Source organism: Seriola lalandi, unplaced genomic scaffold, assembly GCF_002814215.2.
Source record: "Seriola lalandi dorsalis isolate HSWRI2012SDOR001 ecotype SW California unplaced genomic scaffold, Sedor1 jcf7180002054748, whole genome shotgun sequence".
NCBI lineage: Eukaryota > Metazoa > Chordata > Actinopteri > Carangiformes > Carangidae > Seriola > Seriola lalandi.
Window position 1 is genome coordinate 3778688 of NW_019525301.1, and position 21762 is coordinate 3800449.

Consider the following 21762-nt stretch of genomic DNA (forward strand, 5'->3'; position numbering starts at 1 on the left):
AAACTGTCACCACACTTACCTGATGAGGTACATGCTTGAAGGGCTTTAAACGGAAATTTAGTTCTCAGTATCATCAAAACATTGCTTCACACACACACACACACACACACACACACACACACACACACACACAGAGTCCACCTGCTGACCTGTAGATGAGCACGATGATGAGCACGATGAGGGCCACTATGGACGCCCCGACTCCCACTCCAATCTGAGCCTCCAGGGGGAAGGTGGACAGGCTGAGGTTGTCATACAGAACCTTACCAAGAGAAAAGTTCAGGTTGCCCATTTGGACCTGAAACACACACATACACACATCCAGCCCTTAATTTAACAGTGAGAGGCTTCCAACAGCAGTGACTGCCCCTGACAGATGCTCACACGGTCCCCACCCTTTTCTGGTAAAGCAGGTGAACTCACAGTGAACTCTGGGAGATTGTCGGAGCCCTCTCGTTTCTTGCCGTTGGGTCCTGGTGCCGGCTGCTGAGGTGGCGGCTCACAGTACAGGTGGTTTCTGGTCAGAGTCTTCACAGCACACACCCCCTCCCCGACCAACACCACAACCTCGTCCTTAGTGATGGCCAGATCCAGGTTTTCTCCCTGAGAACACATGGAAATCTACTTTCACTTCCATTTCCTGATGTTTGTTTTTGGTGTGTAATGACAAAAATCCTGTGTTAAAAATATAGGATATTAGTTAGAGAAAAACAGCGCTGTTTCGTGGTGGATGGCCTGTATGGACACCTGCAGCACTCCATAGAAGCAATAGTGACATGGACAGTTAGATACCCCTGGTTATGGTTTTCATTTAATAGAACTAAGATTTCCAGAGCTGCCTGTCTATCACTGCCTTTCCTCTGACCTCCAGCTGGATGAAGCTGCCGGGGTTGTAGCGGTATGCGTTCAGAGGTTCCTGCTGGTTCAGGCTGCGTAGGACAGGGTTGGGCTCGTAGCTGAATGCCTGGGGGTTCAAACTGCTGAAGTCAAAGCGCAGGTTGTCCAGCAGGAACTCCACTGTGATCTTTGACCCCCAGATAGAGGAGTCCACCATCGGAGAGCGGCACAGGATCAGGGAGGAGGAGTTCACCTCACAGCGTTCCATGAACTGATGAGGCAGGGAGGATACAAAAAAGGTGTTTAGTAAAGGGAGTGGTAGTTTGGTTTTCATCAGCTTTTAAAAGAAGAAGTGATTCTGTCTGACACACACAGACCTTTTTGACGGAGCAGAGTGGTTCTCCAGGACAGACAGGGTCAGGAATCATCCTGACCGGCCGTCCCAGTGTCCTCTCTCTGTTGTCCCTCCGCTCTGTACTTCGCCTTTTCCTCCTCTTGCTCTTGCTCTGGCTGACAGACTCAAAGGGAGACACTGTCACCACCATCCGAGGCTCCTGCACCACGTCCAAATAGTGGCCTGACACATAGATCAATCGCCCACCACTGAACAGAGAAACCAGTCTTTAGTTTATGGCACCTAACAACTTCCTGAACAACAAGAGATGAAAGTTGAGATCAGGAGACTCACTCCATGAAGCTCTTGGCTGGCGTGGCATGGGTGATGTTGGGGTTGTGGGTGTAGTGGTAGGGTGAAGTGTGGAGGTGACGCTGGCTGCTGCCGTAATGCAGGGTGATCCGGTGGTCTCCTGTCTTATTACTGCTGCCTGTCACACACTGAACACTGGATCTCTGCACTTTTGATACACTGAGGAGGAGGGGGCACAGGAGAGACACATTAATACGAGTTGATTGATAGATTTTTTCTCTTCCCCCTCTGGTACAGGAAGACAGACTAAGAGAGAAACTGGGCAACAGCAGCATCTGATCATCATACAACCAATAAAACACGTCCAGCTGTGTGTCTCTCACATGTTACAGGGCACTCCCCCCACACTGATGGTGAGGTCAGAGGGGCGGCCCGTCAGCAGGTTTCTGCCAGTGATCGTCAGGGACGTTCCTCCGGCCTTGGGCCCCTGTTCAGGTGACACCCCCATCACAAATGGGTCCTGACAGAATAGAGGGTATGGAAGAGAGACGAAGTTAGAATTGTATAAACTGCACAAATACACAGAGGAACTCATTACTAACCTGCTGTACTGGCAATTTATATTACTTTGGGCTGAACAATGGATTTTAAGCAGAGCCTGACCGCTACATTGGTGGGCCGAGTTTATTGGCCGCTTTAAGTAAATGGCGGATAAATCAGTTTTGGCATTTATAACGGAATGGAAAAGCCATAGATAGGCACTTGAACTATTTTGTTACCAGTGTTGCTACTGCATAGTTTGTCCATCAGAGAGCGCTGCCACTCCACTGTTGGCAACACTCCGATCCCTCATTCACCATACACATTACAGCTCAGCTGACTGCTGCAGAACACAGACTTAGTATTTGTGGATCTGTCTGTCACCCACCTGTCACTCAAAGAGGCCACACCCTCAATTATGATTAACTCTTAAGTCTTAATAAAATGTAAACAGGTGAGTTATATAAACAGTTGTCATGAAGGAGGAAATTAGCTCTAGAGACCAAAACGGTTTTAGTACCAGGCTGTAAACATGTTTATTTCTGCTGTAAAGTTGGTCATTTTAACATGGGAGTCTATGGGGACTGACTCACTGCTGGAGCCAGACTCTAGTGGACATTAGAGGAACTGCAGTTTTGGTATATATTGTCCAGTTGGGCTCTACTTTTCACATCTACTGGCTGTGTAATTAAGATTTTAAAAGACTCTTCTGAGTGTGATTGTGATGCCAAAGAAACTTCAGATCACTCCATTGTTGTAAAATATGTCTACATATGGATTTAACATTGACATTTGAAATGTCATAAATATGTCAAGACACCTTGATGGCTAAAATTGAACATCCTGTGAATGATGTTTAACAGGCTCTGCTACAATTCCATAATGATATTATATTCAATGCAGCTCTTAAATTGATAAATTGTTTAGTCAATTTACAGAATATTAATGGTCAACAATTTAAATAATTTCAATAATCTTGTTCATGTAATCTCTAAATCACCAGGCTGTCAGCTGTCAGGCTTGTTTGGGTTTTACAAAAAGAGAAATGAGGCGGTAATCAATATCAACATTTAGGTCATTCATTAAATCTGAAAATGAATTTAAGGTGAAGGTATGTAAATGAAATATCTTTGGGTTTAGGTTTGAAGCATTTGGAAAATATCACACCTTGTGATGGACATTTTTTTTTTTACTATTTTCTTACATTTTATGGATTTAACAAACAAAAAAAGAAAATCAGGAGATTAATTCAAAATTTCACATATAAAGAATGGGACCAAAGCAGCTTTTTATCATTTAAGAAATATGGCCAAAGTATGGCCGTTCCTAATCCATAAAGATAGTGAAAAACCTATTCTTGCTTTTATCTTAAATAGATTATTGCACTGCTCTTTTTACTGGTCTTCTGCAGCAGTCAATTGAAAGACTCCAGTTTATTCAAAACTGTGCTGCTGGACTTTTATCTAAAACGAGAGAGCAGAGAGAGAGAGAGAGAGAGCGAGAGAGCGAGAGAGCGAGAGAGCGAGAGAGAGAGAGAGAGAGAGAGAGAGAGAGAGAGAGAGAGCATGTTACCCTGGATTTAGCTTCACTCCACTGGCTCCCAGTATCTTTGAGAAGAGATGTTAAGGTCCTTTTACTTGTTTTTAAAGCTCTTCATGGTTTGGGACCGGCCTACTTTGCAGATTCTCTGTCATTTTATAATCCTTCATGAGCACTCAGATCTTCTACTGCCAGGCTTTTAAATATACACGGTGCAGTGCAGCTTTTCTTTAAAATCTATTCCCCTAAACTACAGAAAATCCTGCCAAGAGCTAGAGAGATGCATAGTGAACATTTTCAAGCAACAGCTGAAATCTATTTAACTTGGCTTTAAATTAATTCTCTCATATTTAACTATTATTACTGGTTTCTATCTTTATTTCATTTGCATATTTTATCATCTACTGTCTTTCTTTTGTCTATTTTCATTGTCCTTCAATTTGCCCTTACTTTATTGTACTATTTGATATTCTATTGTAAAGTACTTTGAGCTATATCTCTTGTATGCAAAGTGATCTATAAATAAAGTTTATTATTATTATTGTTATTTTATAATCTGATGATATCACAAGTTTAATTTCTCTTATTTGTCATAACTGTATGTTTCAGACATTTTGATGGTTTTCGACATATGCTACAGCTATCTGCTTCTGCAACAGCCCAATTTCCACAGACAGGTCAACAAAACCTAATGTAATACATTGTAATGAAATTAAATCTAATCTAATGTACCTGGTAGCTGAATGTCTGGCTGGACAGGCCAAACCCTCCTCCACTCACTTTGACAGAGACATGGCCCACCTTCTCTCCTCCACTGGCTTTGGTCCTGCACACAATCCTGGAAGACGGACATCACACTTGAGATGGTTGTTTTTAAAACTGCACATGGACACTGACGATGTTGAATTCAAGAACATTTTCCTTTTCACTTTGCTTTTATCAAGTTATGCAAGCACTCAATGCATTAGAGTAAATATTGAGAAATCCGTTCAGTCTTCATTAGATTCAATCAAATTCCTTAAAAAAAAAAATCCCCAGAAACAGCTGGTGTGTACCTGGAGGAGACCTCATAGAGGCTGGGGATGACGGTGCATGCCACCCCAGCTACTGACACAGAGTCAAGGATATCTTCAGCCTTCTGGCCCAGGTTGGAGCCTGAGATTGTCACCATGGTCCCTCCTTCTAACAGGCTGGAGAGTGGCTCAATCTGAGGCAAGCCAAAAAATACATTTTGGGGATTTTTGGTTATCTTTTCTATTCCATTTCATTATTTGAAAGTTTGATGGTCAAGAAAGAGCTTTGATCTGATGATAAATCATGACTACGACGGTGTGTACTCACAGAATGTATGACCGGAGCGGGGCATGTGTGTTGTACGGCTTCATTGCAGGAGTCTGAATATAAGCAGCTGGCCTGAGCAGTGCCACACCACACACAACCATACTTCTGGTCAGCTGTATGGCAGCGGCTGCAGTCAGATCGGCCCACAGAGCAGTTGTACAGAGTCACTGACGGCACGACAGACAGAGAAGAGCATCAGTCGATGTCTTGCTATTGAGTGTTGTTGTCAAGTTGTTGTTGGGATGGCTTCAGAGAAAAAACCCTTGATGTCTGGTGTAATACAATGAAACCTAACCCTCACCATACAGATCAGTAGAGCTGTCCACATGGAAGGTGTCCCTCTTCTTCACATACACCATGGCGTTGTATTCCTCTACTGGAGCTGAATATGTGTACTGGACAAATAGCAATGGTTTCATTTAAAGAAATACACTCCACTGTTACTTGCTACTCAGTCAAGATAAAAGACATTATCATGAGTAACTGCACATTGTCAGACCTGGTGTAGTTGACATGTGATGTCAAAGTTGAATGGATTCATGTCATCAGTTTCCACATAGGCGTCCACCACCACCGTTTGTCCTTCAATGACCAGCACACACTCATAGTCCAGCTCTGTGTCCTGAACACACAAAAGACTTGGTGTTTATAGAGAGTGATATAGAAATCGCTGGCCAGGCAAACAGCATTATACCTGACGTGCTGAGGCTGAGTGTGTGTGTTGTACCTGATAGAGGTGCAGGTTGCGGGCCAATAAAGTGATCTTCCTCTCCACTCTGACAGGAATCAGTGATGAACCCTGGACCTTCTCCACACAGGGACAAGCTGAGGAACCCCAGCTGACATAGGAGCCCTCGTCCCCCTGTTCAATACACACACACACATACACGTCTTATGTTAGCTGTGAGGACACACATTGACATCATGCATTCCTAACCGTAACCTAAAACCTACACTTGACAAAAATCCCTTCGAAGCTGTGACAACCTGGACATATGTCCTCACAGCGATGGTTTCAAACCAAAATTTGTCCTCATAAAACATAGAAAGACCTGTGTACACACACATGCAAACACACACACATAGTCTATAAAGTGTAAACACACATCATCTCTTCCTCACTCTCTGGTTATGTTTGCATGAGCACACACATATAGAACAATATTCCCTCATGATCCTTTGAGCTGGCACAGTGACACTGCAGGTTAAATGAACCATACTGTTTATATTAATGGCACGATATGTTTTTTTTTTATGAGATTATATAAGTTATTTTGTAAATAAAAATAAGATAGAATTACAGCCTTGTGGTTGTTTCCCCCACCAACCAGCCAAGTTGCATGAAATATGGTCACAATCTCTCCTTCCTGACCTACAGTGTTGAATAATGGAACATTATGATGTCACAGTGAAATTGACCTTTGACCTTTTGGATATATAATTTTATCCTTATAGACATTTGAGTTATATTGTCTCCTAGTATATGAATTAGTATTCATTCACTAGGACTCAAGGATGAACTCATTAGATTTTAGTGGTCAAAGGTCAAAGGTCAAGGTCAGCATGACCTCCCAAAACACTATCTAGCCATAACCCAAGACTTCACACAGCAATTATGACAAAATTTCAAGCAAATGGTTCATATTTTATATAACTCTGGATAAACGGATGTAACCTGAAATAAGTCTGAGTGGAGGAAGCAAAGCAGTAATTCTAGTTTTCATTGTAATTATGAACCTGTGGAACATGATGCCCGTACATATTAGGTCTGTCCCTTTAAAAAGAGCTTTCAAAAACCTTTGTTTTCTTGGACTTCGAGGTCATTTAATTGTTGTCTTTGACACTATTTTCTTTTATTATGATCCTTAATTTCAATTCATCCACAAAAAAACCAACCACTGCAGCTCACACTGAAGCAGCAAAACAACAAAAACAACACAGGTGTCAGACAGTTGAGGAGGGGGAAACAAGGGCAGACTGGGAAGCTGGTTTGAGCTTTGTTCCCATAGCAGGAGTATAAAGTCCAGTCAGGAGCTGGGAGCGATGGGAGGGTGCTGAAGCTTTGAGAGGAAGAAATAATAGAAGAAGAGGAAGAAGGAGGCGAAAGGAGGCGGCTGAACTCACCGGGAGAAAAGCATCAGCTGGACCATACTGGTAGTCCAGCTGTGAGTCAGTATCCAACAGGTGGGCATAGGATGAGGGGGCATGGTCAACCTCACCATCGCCTGACAACACAGTGGCAGCTGAAAATGTGGCTGTGTCATTTTCTGACTGGACTGCACCCTGAGCATGGACATCCACTTCCTTTGGCCAGAGGAGCACCTCCAGGCTTCCTGCCTCAGTGTCTTGTGTGGGCATCGGGATGGATGTCTGGGGCAGGTCTTGGTAGAGCTCAGAGTCGGCTGGTTCACCCACAGGGAAAGGTGTGAGCAGCGGGAAGCCAGATGAGGCCGGGGTGGGAGACTCAGCCAGGCTCAGTGCTCCCTCAGCTTCCTGGCTGTCGCTGGGGGGCGACTCCATCACCACCTCCAGGGGGGAAGAGTCCGGGATCATCAGAGGCATCATAGGGTCCAGATCTCCACTTAGACCATCAGCCATGGTGACAAGCACTGGCTCTACAGTCACCGGCTCTACAGTCACCGGCTCTACAGTCACCGGCTCCGCAGTAACCGGCTCTGCAGTCACCATAACAACACTGGATGTAACTGCAGCACCTTTGGTGTCACTCAGTGTGACAGCGACAAGCTCTCCTGCTTCAGTCCCTTCATCCTTCGTGGTGGTGCCCACTGGAGGTGGAGGTGTGGTTGGGACTGCTGTGGTGGGTGGCAGGGTAGTGGCAGGCTGAGTGGGCAGGGTGGTGGGTGGGGTGGTCGGCTCAGGGCTGGTGGTGGTTGTAGGTGGAGTAGTGGGCGTGGGAGGCGTGGTTGCCTCCTGAGTGATTGCTACAGTGACAGGGGCTGCAGTTGTTGTGACGAAAATTGCTGGTGTTGTTGTGGAAGGAGTTGGGGTGGTTGTCATGGCAGTGGTTGTTGGGGCAGCTGTTGTGGTACTGGGTGTCGTGATTACTTTAATAGGTTTAGATGGGGGAGGAGCTGAGGTGGGAAGGTCAAACTGGGGGAGAAGGATGGGGGGAAATGAGGAGAGGGTGAGATCGAAATAATAAAAAAAAAAAAAAAAACAGACAAGAGAAAATGGAAACAACCAATAACTGAATGTAAATGTGATGTTAAACACATAACCTGGTGTTATTGTTGTTTATGACATATGCATAGCAATGATTTTTGTTACAAATAATGCAGGCTTGTATTGACAAAGGAGGCACGACAACACATTTATGAGAATTAATGAATGTATGTAAAGATAAATTATTGCAAAATAGGAAAAGTGACCATTTATCTACCAGGTTGCCATGGATCAAAAATACTTCTGTCATATACTCAAATTTGGGGTTCAGACAAACACATTCAAGAAGAGAAATACCACCAATGAACCAGTGCAAGAATATTTTTTTGTTTTATAACTTTAATGAGTGACTGTATCGTGCAGCGGTTGAATGAAGAGGAGAAGGAGTGTATTGTTTAGTGTCTTGAAATACAACAATGGCTGAAGTTCTTGGCATCCCATCCACTCCCGGCAAGAAACCATATTATATGACAACTATATGAAAACTGTCATATAGCATCTTTGTGTGTAAAGTGGGTATTGTTAGGAAACATAAAATTCTCAACTTTCCAGTCAATGCGTGATGGACTGAATTGGATTTGTTTTACACTGCACATTAATAATTCGTATTTACTTGAGTCTTACCATGTTACGTCCTGAAAGTGTTACGACTGCACAGAAGGCCAAGCTTTAAGGTTCAATATCCAAATCCTCTGCTTCTTTCAGCAACTTCGCCTCACACCAGCAAACTGATCTTTTTCCAGGAATGAATCCGCAGTGACAAGTTGCATTTTCTAAATAATCCAGTGAATATGTTGCATTTTTTAGTCTTGTGCAAAGTTTAAGCTTTAATCTTCTATCACAGTAACTGTATACATCACAATACAGTAATTGTTCTGTGAAATTTAATTAAGAGATTAATTAATTAAAAGAACCAAACCACACCATCTACTTTAGTAACAAGGAGCAAACTGGAGGGATTATGAGTAATAACTTCTCTTATAATAACAATGAAATGTCCTTTTCTCACTTTAAGGAAAATAAAGGCTGTAATACACACACACAACAGCCAAGAGCTTTATAAAAATGTGCATTTTAAAATATAGAGCTTAATTTTAGAAAAATTCCATAAAAAGTGGAGCTTGAGTTTCTCTATTTTAACTCCATTTTCACAACTTTCTCTTCTATATCTCACTCTCCCACCTATGTCTCTCACTATCGTCTCTCCCCTGTGTGTGGATCTCACTCACTGACTCGAGTTGTAAAGATCGGCTGAGCAGCATCATGTGAACAGTGCTGTAAAGGCTACAAAAGCTGTGATTGTTAAAACCCTCTGGAGTCAGGGTTGATGTTTTCAACTGTTCGTACTTCACATGCATGGTCTCAAACTCTGGATCCTTTTGTGCAGTGTGTAAAGTTGTCAGAAAAATAACACAGGAGGCTATAAAACAGAAACACTCCACCTGACAGAGTGTGTACCGTTCAGGCTGATGTCATCCCAAAAAGCAAAAATGCCCATGAAAAATAACTGAAAATAGAAACACTGGATAGGACGGTGCCTAGGTCCAGACCCAGACCCAGACCGTGGTGCTTTGCCTAGTAGTGACCTCAGGTCTAAAGCTTGTATTTTACACCTCAGTGAGTGTTGATTTTCCGCAGCTGTAAAATGACATTTATGTAACTTACATGTTGGTTGTAGATGATCACCCCCTCCTCACAGGTGGGCTTGTGGGTACACAAGTGCTGGTGAACACACCAGTTACAGCCCCACTGGCTCAAAACACAACCGCGGCAACTGCAGACAGAAACAACAAAGTGCACAGATCAGAGACATTGAATAACGATGGTGGTGATAAACAGTGAGTCAGGGTATAAGGAGCTATGAGGAGAAACGTGTAGAGGTCGACCAGAAAGTCTAATAGAAGAAGGACAAGCTTTTTTATCAACAAGCGAGAGACAGGACAAGAAGGATGGATAGGTATGGAAAAGGACAGATACAGCTACTTTAGCCTGTAGCACAAAAGGTAATCCAATTGCTGCCAATCTGCCCCCAGTGGTAAAAAAGGTCAGTGGTCTAAATGAAATGAGCCTCAGTTTCTTATCAGAGTGATTGGAACAGTGAAGGAGATCAGGAAGATACTGAGCAGGTAGGTACAACGTTTTCATCCAATTTGATTAGGACTCATTATTATTACTTTTCCTTAATTTTTAAAGCAAACCAGCTTTTTCTCTCTTGTTCTTTTCACTTTCTGTTACTGGAAATATTCCCTGAATTGACCTGACCAACCAGAGGACCCAGTCCACTGTAAACTGTCCATGTGCAGCAGGAAACAATTCTACTGTTGGTTGAGTGGGAGCACAATATCCTGTTATAAATCAATTTAAACTGAAAAGAGAGGGCAACCTTACAATATCAAATGAGGATTGGTTAGATGTGTGTAAACACCAGTGCAAATGCACCAACACTCGTATGCATGTGTGGCAGGAGTTTGGCTGGAAATTTTTTTTAAATCACACCAAAACAGAAAACACATTTTACAGCAGCTGAGGCAAACCATTGGCATATATTTTGGGATTGTCCAGTTATTACGTCCTTCTGGGACGAGTTTCACAAAGCACTAAAAGCATATCTGACACTGAACTGCCCTTGCAATTTTCCACACTAAGAATTCCACGACTTATTGATTTTCAGGCAAGGCGCAGGCTACTTCCTGAACCCCCAACGATACAGGACTGGAAAGATGTAGTTAATGACATTTATGTCGTGGAAAAGATTATTTTTTCTTTCCGTCCGAGGAAAACTGAATTTATTAAACTGTAGTGAATCAAATATATGAGGCCAATAAGGGGAGATTTTCTGGAAGTATTGAATGTTTTTTTGTGTTTCTTTTTTTTACTCTGACCTCATTGTTTATTTTATTTTACTTAGTTTATTATATTTTCTTCCAGGTCCCCCTTACACATGCTTTCCATTGTTCTTTACCTCTTCCAAACTGACAAAGTTCTTACATTTTGAAAAAGTGTGGACGGCATAGGAAAGTAAAGTATCATTTCCTGTTGAATCATTTGATGTGTATGATAATCCATGAGAACTGGCATATAAACCAAATATAAATTTCCTCTCAGGTATGAATGAAATTCATGAGGTCAGACCCGTTGCGTGATAATATTCAGCTGAACCTCCAATCACTGCCATTGCTCCCCAATTAACTGAGATGTTTCAAAGATCTTTTGGATTCCCATCATTTTATTGGTTCAGTACTTCCCTCACTGTGGCAGCTGTCTCAGAGTTTGAGCATCTGACAGTATAATATACCTTGTGTCTCTCCATAAAGGGATAGCCAGCAACAATACTCAGAGAGGCCGTGGCATTTCAACCATGATTGAGTGGTATCAAGGGGCAAAAGTGAGTCAAGAGAACATTCCCCACACCATTACACCACCAGCAGCCTGGACTGTTGAGTGAGTGGATTCATGATGTTGATGCCAAATTCTGACCCAACCAGATCCATCAGACCAGGTCTTCAATTGTCCAGTGTTGGTGAGTCTGTGTCCCCTGCAGCCTGAGGTTTCTGGTCTTGGTGACAGGAAGTGGAGTGGTAGATACCCACTGCTGTGTTAGTCTGGGTATTGGCAATAAGCTTGACGTGAACTGAATCTTCAGAAGCAGCAACTTTACTCAGAGCAAAAAAAAAACACGACTCACTCTTTGTGCTCGACTTTGCTAAAAACTGTCTTGCTCCACATACTAATTAACTCCAACTGAGAGCTATTGGCAGTGATGTAACTAGTAACACTTTAACAACTGAGTTAGTAAATACAGCTTACCAATTATTAGTATGGCTCTTACTAAGCTTTCCAGCTCACCACAGTTGTAAATAGTGGTTATATGAGTGACCATATCCTTTCTGTCAGCTCCCACCAGTCTGTCCATTCTCATCTGACCTCTCTCATCAACAAACCGTTTCCTGTCTGACACAATCATGCAACAGTCAAAGTCACTGAGATCACATTTTTCTTCATTCTAAGGTTTGATGTGAACACGAACTGAAGCTCCTGACTAGGATCTGCTGGTCTTTATTCTCTGCATTGCTGACACATGATTGGGTGATTGGATAACAGCCTGAATAAGCAGGTGTTCCTAATAAAGTGCTTGCTGAGTGTATAAACTGAGATATATGGACATGAAAGAAATCTTTGCTGAAGTTTAAAAGAGTACAGGCTCACAGGTTTGGTAGAAAAACAGAGATAAGACAGAAGGTGAAGGGTGAGTTGATGGAGAGACAAAGAAGGACCAGGATGAAAAATGGGACAAGATAGAGAATAAGACTTGACAACAAGATCTGCAGTTAGAAATGAGCAGAGAAGGTCAGGAGGAGACAAGGAGAGCAGAACGTATAAATCATCAGTGGTAACTCACGGCATGCTGCCAGACAGTTGCTTAACAGCCATGCAGTCATAGAAGATGAAATCCCTTGCTGTGACGGTGACGTCTCCAAAACGCAGAGACAATGTGACTGTGACAAAGTCTGAGAAGAACAAAACACAGAGAGAAAGACAGCATGAAAAACAACACATGGTAACATCAGTACAGAGCTGAGCAGGCAGGGCTCTGAAAATATTTTGCCTGGCTTATCATCTCTGACTAAGAAAGTCTGACATGAGTACGATGTTCCTCAAAACACAAGTGAGGGAACATGGGAGACGATTTTGTCCAGACAGCCAAAACACAGAAGCATTATAAAACCCATGTGCGCCCTCCATCCTCAGACGTAATACAGTGGGCTCAAGGCTCTGAGACTTCCCTCCTCTCAAACACAGGCTCAACATAGAGGAGAAACCCTGTAAGTCTTATTTTGTTCATTTTTCATTTCATTTTTAGCTGAAACTCGTAATATAGGCCACGCTCATTTCCTCCTAGAGTTTTGTTTTGCAAAATATGCAAAACCTACTTGGGTTGTGAGTCTGATTCGCACTTACAATCTATGGACTCTCAAGACCAGACTTTATGAAAAGAATGTTGATCATCCAAACATGAAACTTAACACAATAACACACAACACACAATAACTGGAAATGATGTGCAAGTTCTCCCCACAAAATATGAGTTTAATTGGCCAAATGGTGGCGCTGTAATTAAGGGCTAAAAATGCAATTTTGGAAAGACCACGTCCTTCACACCGATTGACTTGAAATTTGACACACGAGTTCAGCTCAATGTGATCTACAAAAAAAGCCTCTTGGACCAAAAGTCTGACATGACGGATTTTCCACTAATCTGAATTTTTTGACATCTCCTCCTAAACTGTGGGTCCAGTTGCTACCAATCGGTTTTCTGTAGATCATCTTTGGACCAAGTTTATCAAGTTGTATAAAGCTTGTTAATATCTTATTTAGTTTTCATGACACTGACCCATGAACTTCACAAGGGTTTATCAGGAAATTACTTCATTAACCATTTGTCAAATCATCATGAATGTCGGTATCATGGTATTTTCAGGCCATGTTTGGGAATAGGCTGACAAAGCATTTTGAACCCGATCCATAGGGGGAGTCACAAACACCAATAACGTGTACCTCAGAACCTGGTGGACAAAATCTCACAAAATTTGGTGAACATGCTCTGGAGGCAAGTATTTACCTAACTCTGAAGTGCCATATCATATATTTGCTCATAACTTAAGATGTCTTTGAGCAATCCAGTCAGACATCTTGTGCCATCTCCTAAATATAATCTGATGAACTGGTCACACATGGTGGAACGTTGGATGCATACTTATTGAAATGTTGCAGGCTTTGTGATTAAACAAGTGTGTGGTGGCACTCCTTCTGTAAACCGAATTAAACTAGCTGATGTGACATTGCTCAGCTTAAACCTTCTGGTTGCAGCTCGCAGCTTTAATCTTGGTCGATTGAGCTGCTTCTTATTGTTGGGAGCAAAAGGGCTTGAACCCAGAATCGCGCATCATGAGTGTTTGTACCCACTTCAGAAGCTTTGTAAAACAGGCAGCAGTCAGGTGAGAATCTCATCTTCAATTTTAAAGCAACAGTTGCCCTTAGAGGCCCTCAGCTCCATTTTTATTAAGTGAGTGCTGGCACTAACCCTCTTTAAGTAAAGTTAAGCTACAGCTAAATCCTTAATTACAGCCTGTGTGTCCAAATCTCAGTAAACCCCCAGGCTGATTCTGCCTGAGCCCCGCACCCTGAGAACTACAACAAGCTGCAAGTTTCAGGAATGCAGGCATGGGAACCTCTGTGTGTGTGTGTGTGTGTGTGTGTGTGTGTGTGTGTGTGTGTGTGTGTGTGTGTGTGTGTGTGTGTTTGAGAAAGAGAGAGAGAGGCACAGAGAGACACCCAAACCATTTGAATGTTTGGGTGAGTGTGACATCTGTAGAGGCTTCCATTTTTATTTACAAGCCCCTTTAATCTTCTTTTATCATATTCCCTGACTTACTAACAAACAAGCTGCTCGTGAAACAGTCGACAACCAACAAAACCACACCACAAAGAACAGAATCATTAGATGGAACAGATTCATGGAGAGCAGTTTGTTTAAGTTTTAACCTTTGACCTGTCTAGGGTGTACCCTGCCTCTCGCCCACTATCAGCTGGGAATGGCTCCAGCCTCCCCACGACCCACGAAGAATAAGCACTAATGGATTTATGCTCCAAAATACTGATGACTCCCTGCTGTATAAAGTGGCTTAGGAAAATGGATTGGGTTAGCCTAAATAGAGGGATTCCAGCTTCATCAGCTTTGTTCCAGAAAGTCTGGAGTTAAAGCACACTCACCCTGTCCTGGAGGCACCATGGGTACTCTGCTGCTGTCAGGTGAATGGCATTTGACCCCTGTTTTGGTTACAGTGGCAGGACTGTGGCTGTCCTGGAAGAAGCAGGAGTAAGATTCATCTTTCTCCAACACTGGTAGACCCGGGACTGACAAAGACACCTGAGAAAAGATGAGACAGTAACACGGTTTGAAACCACTGGTGGATCACTTCAGACAGAGCTCCTCTACATGGGGATTTCAAAAATCCATATGGGGTACAGATTAGACTAAAACCACATGGTGCTAAAAGGCCTCTCTGTGTGACAGCAGACTGGTAGAGAACGGACTTCCAGACTGATACAGAGTCACTGGACAAAATACAGCATTAGTAAGTCCACACCTGTGTTGCTGCAGAGGACAGTGGAGGTCACAATGACAGTAAGTGATTAAACTGTCTGAAACAGAAATCTGATCTGCTCACTTGTATAGAATATAGAACTGAAGTTCATTGAACTCACTGTCATGTTGGTGAAACCAGTTTGAGATGACTTTAGCTTTGTGACATGGAGCATTATCGTGCTGGAGGTAGCCATGAAAAGATGGTAAATTGTGGTCGGTAATTATGGCCATGAAGGGATGAACATGATCAGCAACGATACTCACATAGGAATGTTTTCTTGACTCACTTTGGGCCTTAACAGCAATCAATCATGGTTTGAATGCCAGTCGAACCTCCACTACCAGCCTGGGCTGTTGACACAAGCCAGGTTGGTCCATGGATTCATGTTGTTGACCAGACCAGGCTACATTTTTCCAGTCTACAACTGTCCATTATTGGTGAGCGCACTGCAGCCTCACATATCCGTTCTTGGCTGACAGCAGTGGAAACCTCATCCACCTCAAGGTTTGACGATTTTCTGCTCAACTCAGTTGTAAAGAGTGGTTATCTGAGTTACCGTAGCCTTTCTGTCAGCTCAAACCAGTTTGGCAATTTTGCTCTGTCCTCCCTCATCAACAAAGTGTTTCCTCCACAGAGCTGCTGCTCACTGGATGCTTTTTGTGTTGGCTCCATTGTGAGTAAACTCTGCTGCGGCTGATTGGATATTTGCATGAACAAGCAGGTATGCAGACGTAGTAGTTTCTTTCTTCTCTTTATTCAAGGGAGTGGTCTTTTATTTTGAAAGCATTATTTCTTCATTTCCTGTTAGATGTTGTGATGCTTTTCTCTCTTTCTCAAATAGTCCCTGCTTGACTGCAACTTTGCTCTGCTCAAAACTGTTTATCTGCACTCACATATACCGTTGCTTAAAAATGCAGTTGATGAAGTGGAAATGAAGTTTTATGTCCATATGTAGCATAACATATTTTTCTTCTACACTGTCTGAACAAACGTAGAGAAATGATCTAGTCATCTCGCTGTAGCATGAACTGAGACAGGAATAAAGTGGAATAATATTTAACGTGAGGATTTCCTTAACTCTATGAGTAACACATCCTTTTGGTACACATACATGTGTGCCCGCCGGTCTCCAGCTGTGTCTTTGTGTTAGCTTGTTACTTTTGCTGTTGGTACTTTTCCCATTCATAATAACTTTAGTGGAGATAACAGAGAAACAGGTCAGCATCCATTTTGTTGTCAGTTGCCTAGTAACGCTGTTCGCATAATTAAATGTAATTAACACTTGAAAGCGAAGCATATTATAATGAATGTATTCCTAGGCTGCAAGTATGACTTTACCAATTAAACCTGAAGAAAGTAACAGCACCATTCAAATATCCATGCTGGTGAGGGAGCCACTGAACCTGGCAATACAACCTGCCAAAGGTGGACTCCCATCAACAGGATGAATATGCCCAAAACTAAGATTTCAGTTTTTTATTTTCAATAAATTTGCAAAAGTTTGTAAAAATCTTGTTTTCACTTTGTCATAATGGGTTAATGAGAATCGATTAATGGCCAAAACTGGAAATTTTATCCATGTAAAATGAAATCGACAACACGATAATGTGTGCAAAATACAGAAGCTGAGAAATATTTTTTATCTTGAGATAACATAATAATGATCCGATTATCTCGAGATAACAGGATAAAATAAATATTTGCCAGTATGGCCTTTCTGGGCTTCTGTAGAAAAATGTGAAGGCCTCTGAATACTTTCTGAAGCCACTGTATAATCAACAAAACCATGGTCTTCTTGTCTGTCGTTTTGTCCATGACTTCCTGTTTTATCACTGATATCCTTAAATCTCTGCAGTGTTTACCATGACAAATATGATGAAATTTGATTTGATATGGTGTTTTTACACAAAACTAGCCACCTCAGTGGTCAGTGTTCAAACATCTACAGTGCAGACAGCCAGGAGTGAGAATAACTGAGAAATTTTAAGCGTGCCTGGTGCTTGGTACGTATCAAGGATAGTCAGCTGTAAGATGCTGTGAGTGGATGTGAGGGAGCACTTCACGGTAGCATTCATCCAGAACATCCTGAATTAGTGAAAGCCATGGTTACTCGGATCACAACCAAAAGTCATAGTAAGCCCGACTGGTGGACGTTTTCATGTGCCCATCCATCAGCATGGCAGCTGTTATATCATCCGTGGCATCATATAATAGCTATAGGCACTAAAAAACCCAGCTATCATTTAGCCATTTGAGCCACTTATATTTATAGCACTAAGAAAACATGTTTGATCCTAACTGGTCTTAGAATATTTTGACTTATGCAAAGTGTCCGTTCTTGAACCGTTGTCTTGTAAAGTGTATTTAACCCGAGAAGCATTGAGGACACATTTGAGATCCGATCACTCAGACCACATTCAGAGGTTCTTTTAGCAGTGTGAATGCTAATGTGTCCTGGGCCACCTACTCTACTGACGTCCTCTGCCACAGTCTGATAAGTCCAAACACGTTTTATAATGAACCCAAAATATTTTACTATTTCAATTGGCTGGAACCTGATTTCGTTGTAGAGCTGTGAGCAGAGCATCGATTCGCTCAACCCCTCTTTGTGCGGCTCTCTCCTTTCTCTACCAAACATTGAAAACAGACCCATGGGACTGACTAAAAACAACAATGCATACATGTTCATTTGCATTTTAGAGGGGGGAAGTGAGATCTGATCACAAGTGGTCACTCGAGACGTTGAAAGCTGCATTCTAAAACCAGGTGTGAACTGATGTACTGAGATGATGTACTGATGTACTGAGAGTTGATCTCTTGTGAGCAGATACCTGTTGATGACAGGTGTGGAAAGGGCCTCTGATCACTATCTTCTCTCGATTCCTTGTCTTTCAACAAACTTGCATATCCAAAACACAGATGGTTCCGTCAGACCAGGAATCTGTGCTTTCTGTATTGCAAGATATGCAAAAGAAAAGCCTGTCGATACTTGAGGTGGATAGTTTTATCTTAATCTGCAGTCAACAGAAACCAGAAAAGATGTGTTTCTGCAACAAAGATCCTCCTCCTTTCTCAAATCTTCTGCAGGGATGTGCACAGGCACATCCATCGGTTTGTTTTGATCCTTTGCTGCTGGAGTTTATGTCTAACATATTTACCATCCTGCTCTCCTTCCTGCTGATGTTGGAGGGGCTGAGGTCCTGGACAGTCAGACACTGCTGCTCCATGTCGAAGCTCCACAGCCACTGACCTGGCTGGTTCCCACGAGCACACTCTGATTGCAACACACACCTGCAGGGAAAAACACGAAGCTGCACCATTAACATACAGCAGTCAGGCTCTCTATGTCTATGTCTGCATGTCATTCAATATAACAATTACCATCAAATTAAACCATGAAAATCACATCAGTATATTCTGCAAATCCATAACTCATACTGAGATTGTAAAACTGGTTTCCATACCAACTGGACAAAAAAAAAAAAATACATTACCTAATGTTTGGAAGTTACAAAAAATAAGCAGACTAGGAAAGACAAGCTGATTCAAAACAAGAATAAATGAGATGAGAGGATAGTTATGAAGCCAGGAAAACAGGAAGAAAATGAAAAACAGCAGTAAACAAGGACAGAGAAGAGGGGAAGAGAGAGGGGGGGGGCAGGTGGTGAGGCAGCGAGGAGAGAGAGGAGGCACAGATGGGACAGAGAGGTAGATTTCTTTCATCAGATTCAAACACATTTCCACCAGAGCAAAGGCTGTCTGCTGACAGTTCACTACAAGCTGGCACTGAACTTCTTTATTTCAGTAACTAGACCTGTGTGAATCTGAATGAAACGTCACGAGAAGCTCATTTATATAACATCATATAATCTGCATCAACAGAATAACATGCAGTCAATGCTGCTTATAATAGATCTTATAATGTAAGATGTGATGAGGTGCATTAAATGTGAAGAAAAAATGAATCATTTTTCCTCTTAGAAAGGAAAATTTAAATTCATAAGCAACAAAAGCCCCCTCATTTTAACACACTCAGCTCACAGTGGCGGTTAACATCTGTTCAAATCTGGTGTGAGCTGACAGAGGTTTAGCTGTGGTGTTCAGTGTACAGGCCGCTCACTGCATCTGTCACTTGAAGCAGGACCATGTAACGTTTGAAAGAGGTGAGCACTGTAAAATACTAGAGTCACCTCCCCGTGACTAGTTTCCCTGTTCCCTGTCCCTGTTTGTCCAGAGTCAGATAAAATATCAACCGTTTGTGAAATTTTGTCATAATTGCTGTGTGAAGTCTTGAGTAATGGCAAAAAAATGTTTTATGAGGTCACTGTGACTGTGACCGTGACCTCTGACCTTTGACCACAAAAAGCTAATCAGTTCATCCTTGAGTCCAAGTGAATGTTTGTGCCAAATTTGAAGGGATTCCCTCAAGGCGTTACTGAGATACCGCGTCCATGAGAATGAGCGGGACGGAGGAGGGAGAACCTGAAAACAATACGCCTGTCGCCGAAAAAATACAAATACAGACAAAATACTGATCATGTGATGATGCCACAGCTGAGCTAAAGGTGATGTCTTCACATCGCTCATTTTTTCTCATCAATAATAAATCTAAACAGTAAAAAGAAACTAAACTAGAAACCAGCCAATGTTTCACATTTTAATTCAATTATGAAAATTGTTCTAATTTAATTTATCTGTTGACTCGAGGACTTAATTCACACACACGAGTGGTAAATAATCTTTTTTGTTAGATTACGACACATCCAGAGCTGGAGTTCGCTGCTGCAGTTTGTCTCACCTTCCCTCCAGGACACACCAGCCGCAGTAGGGGTCGTGGGCCAGCAGGCAGGAGTGGCAGTCTGGGTGCTGCTGGCATTCAGCCACTGGCCTCTTCTGCAGCTAGAACCAGGACAACACAATCATATTCAGTCAACGCTAAGCTCCCAAAAATCTGATTATAGAGAATAGGTGGCCCACTTTCTTCAGTGGAACAATGCAAAATGAAAATATGGTCATTAGAATAATCCCAACTACAGACGGCCTCAGTGGAGGAGGGAGAATTGGGGCAGAAATTAGAGTCTAAATCATTTCTCTGGCAGGGAGGGGCATCTAGAAAGAGAACCATAAAATGTGAGGACAAGAGTCCAACTATTGTATGTTGCGTGTCCGTGTGGAGACGCACCATGGTATGGGTCATGATGAAGAGATGCTCCTCCTTTTGGTCGAGGATGAGGTCCGCGCTGATGGCTGCGTTCTGCTGAATGGCGATGACGGAGTACTCCTCCACCTCGCCATTTGGCCCCAGGAACACCTGAGGAAATGCACACAAATGAATGAGGATTAGGTATCAATTAAGCTGAAAATGTGAATCTGCTCAAAGTTTCTTTCTGCTAAGGCCTTATTTGAATCAAAAACATAAAAATAGTTCCATTATTTTTATATTATATATTTTTTATATATTTCAACAGGGACTGCACAGGAAATAATAAGAATTTAATTTGATAATGTTATGTAACTGACTGCTCTAAAAACAGAAAAATACTAAAAATCCCCTGGAGTCGGGATTCTTTTGTCAAACTGCATTTTAAAACTAAAATGATCTCTGTCCAGACAAGCATCTTAGCTCCACATCAGAAATAATCTCTTCCATACAATTACACCTGAAAATACAGATCACATGACCATTCACTGGGGATGTGTGTGTAGGTGTAAACAGGAAGTAGATTGTCTACTCTGCAGTTGGTTAGTTGCAGAAAATCCTCTGAATGAGGAACAGCAAAGACAGGTGTAGCATTAAAATACAGAATTGAACTGAACAACAGCTGCTAGCAAAGACAACAAGGTCAGTAACGCCTGTAATTCATTATCATGTTGTTTTCACCACTGGTAGTCGAGGCTGATGAGACCCAATCAGGGAGCGACCGTGGGTGACTAGATTATAGTTTCCAAAGGTCTCAGTCTCTCCCCGTCCAGATTCAACACAACCCCGGAGTTTTTAAACTAAAACGGGTCCAGCAGCGTTTCTCAAAGTCTCTGTTTTTGGGGCTTGAAAACTCTGTAACAGTGTGAACGGGAGGAAGAAACGTAGCAAAAATGAAGTGTTTTAAAACTAAAACGTAGTAGTGTGGATGTAGCCTCAGACAGTCAGCCCTGACCAGTGAGTCTAGTCCTGACACAGTGCCGCATATCGCAACCTGTTTCAGAAAGATAAAAACACCAAATCTGATCGTTTCTAAATGTGAATCCTCACGTTAACTTGAAAGGTCCAGATGGAAGGAAAATGCATTATCTTCTCACTCATTCCTCAGTCGGAAACCAAGTCCAAGCCCAACTTTCAAAGCCATAAAGAATAGCCTATCCAATACGCCTATTGTTCAAACTTTCAAATGCTCGTTCCTGCGTTGATCTCTAAACAGCGTATGCAGCATATTAGACCTACTGCTGTCAAGTGGTTGCCAATATATCATATATATATATATGTAGTCTCCCAAAAAATATGGAAGAATATTTTCCACATATAATTATCTA

The 21762-nt window shown here is 42.2% G+C and overlaps 1 protein-coding gene across 2 annotated transcripts in view; it reads right to left on the minus strand.

Moving 5' to 3' along the window:
• The window catches only part of plxnb1b (plexin b1b), a 93536-nt gene that overhangs the window by 13433 nt on the left and 58341 nt on the right, over window positions 1–21762 (minus strand). For both annotated transcript variants that reach the window (XM_023424722.2, XM_087178855.1), the window contains exons 6-24: window positions 20417–20545; window positions 20033–20133; window positions 18393–18525; window positions 14858–15014; window positions 12486–12594; window positions 9752–9860; window positions 7028–8014; window positions 5631–5765; window positions 5403–5525; window positions 5205–5298; window positions 4904–5070; window positions 4618–4769; window positions 4295–4400; window positions 1867–2003; window positions 1526–1702; window positions 1215–1440; window positions 866–1108; window positions 424–603; window positions 150–298 (exon numbers count right to left, since the gene is read on the minus strand). In XM_023424722.2, coding sequence (XP_023280490.1) covers window positions 150–298; window positions 424–603; window positions 866–1108; window positions 1215–1440; window positions 1526–1702; window positions 1867–2003; window positions 4295–4400; window positions 4618–4769; window positions 4904–5070; window positions 5205–5298; window positions 5403–5525; window positions 5631–5765; window positions 7028–8014; window positions 9752–9860; window positions 12486–12594; window positions 14858–15014; window positions 18393–18525; window positions 20033–20133; window positions 20417–20545 — 3614 coding nt within the window. The remainder of the gene's footprint in view (window positions 1–149; window positions 299–423; window positions 604–865; window positions 1109–1214; window positions 1441–1525; window positions 1703–1866; window positions 2004–4294; window positions 4401–4617; window positions 4770–4903; window positions 5071–5204; window positions 5299–5402; window positions 5526–5630; window positions 5766–7027; window positions 8015–9751; window positions 9861–12485; window positions 12595–14857; window positions 15015–18392; window positions 18526–20032; window positions 20134–20416; window positions 20546–21762) is intronic.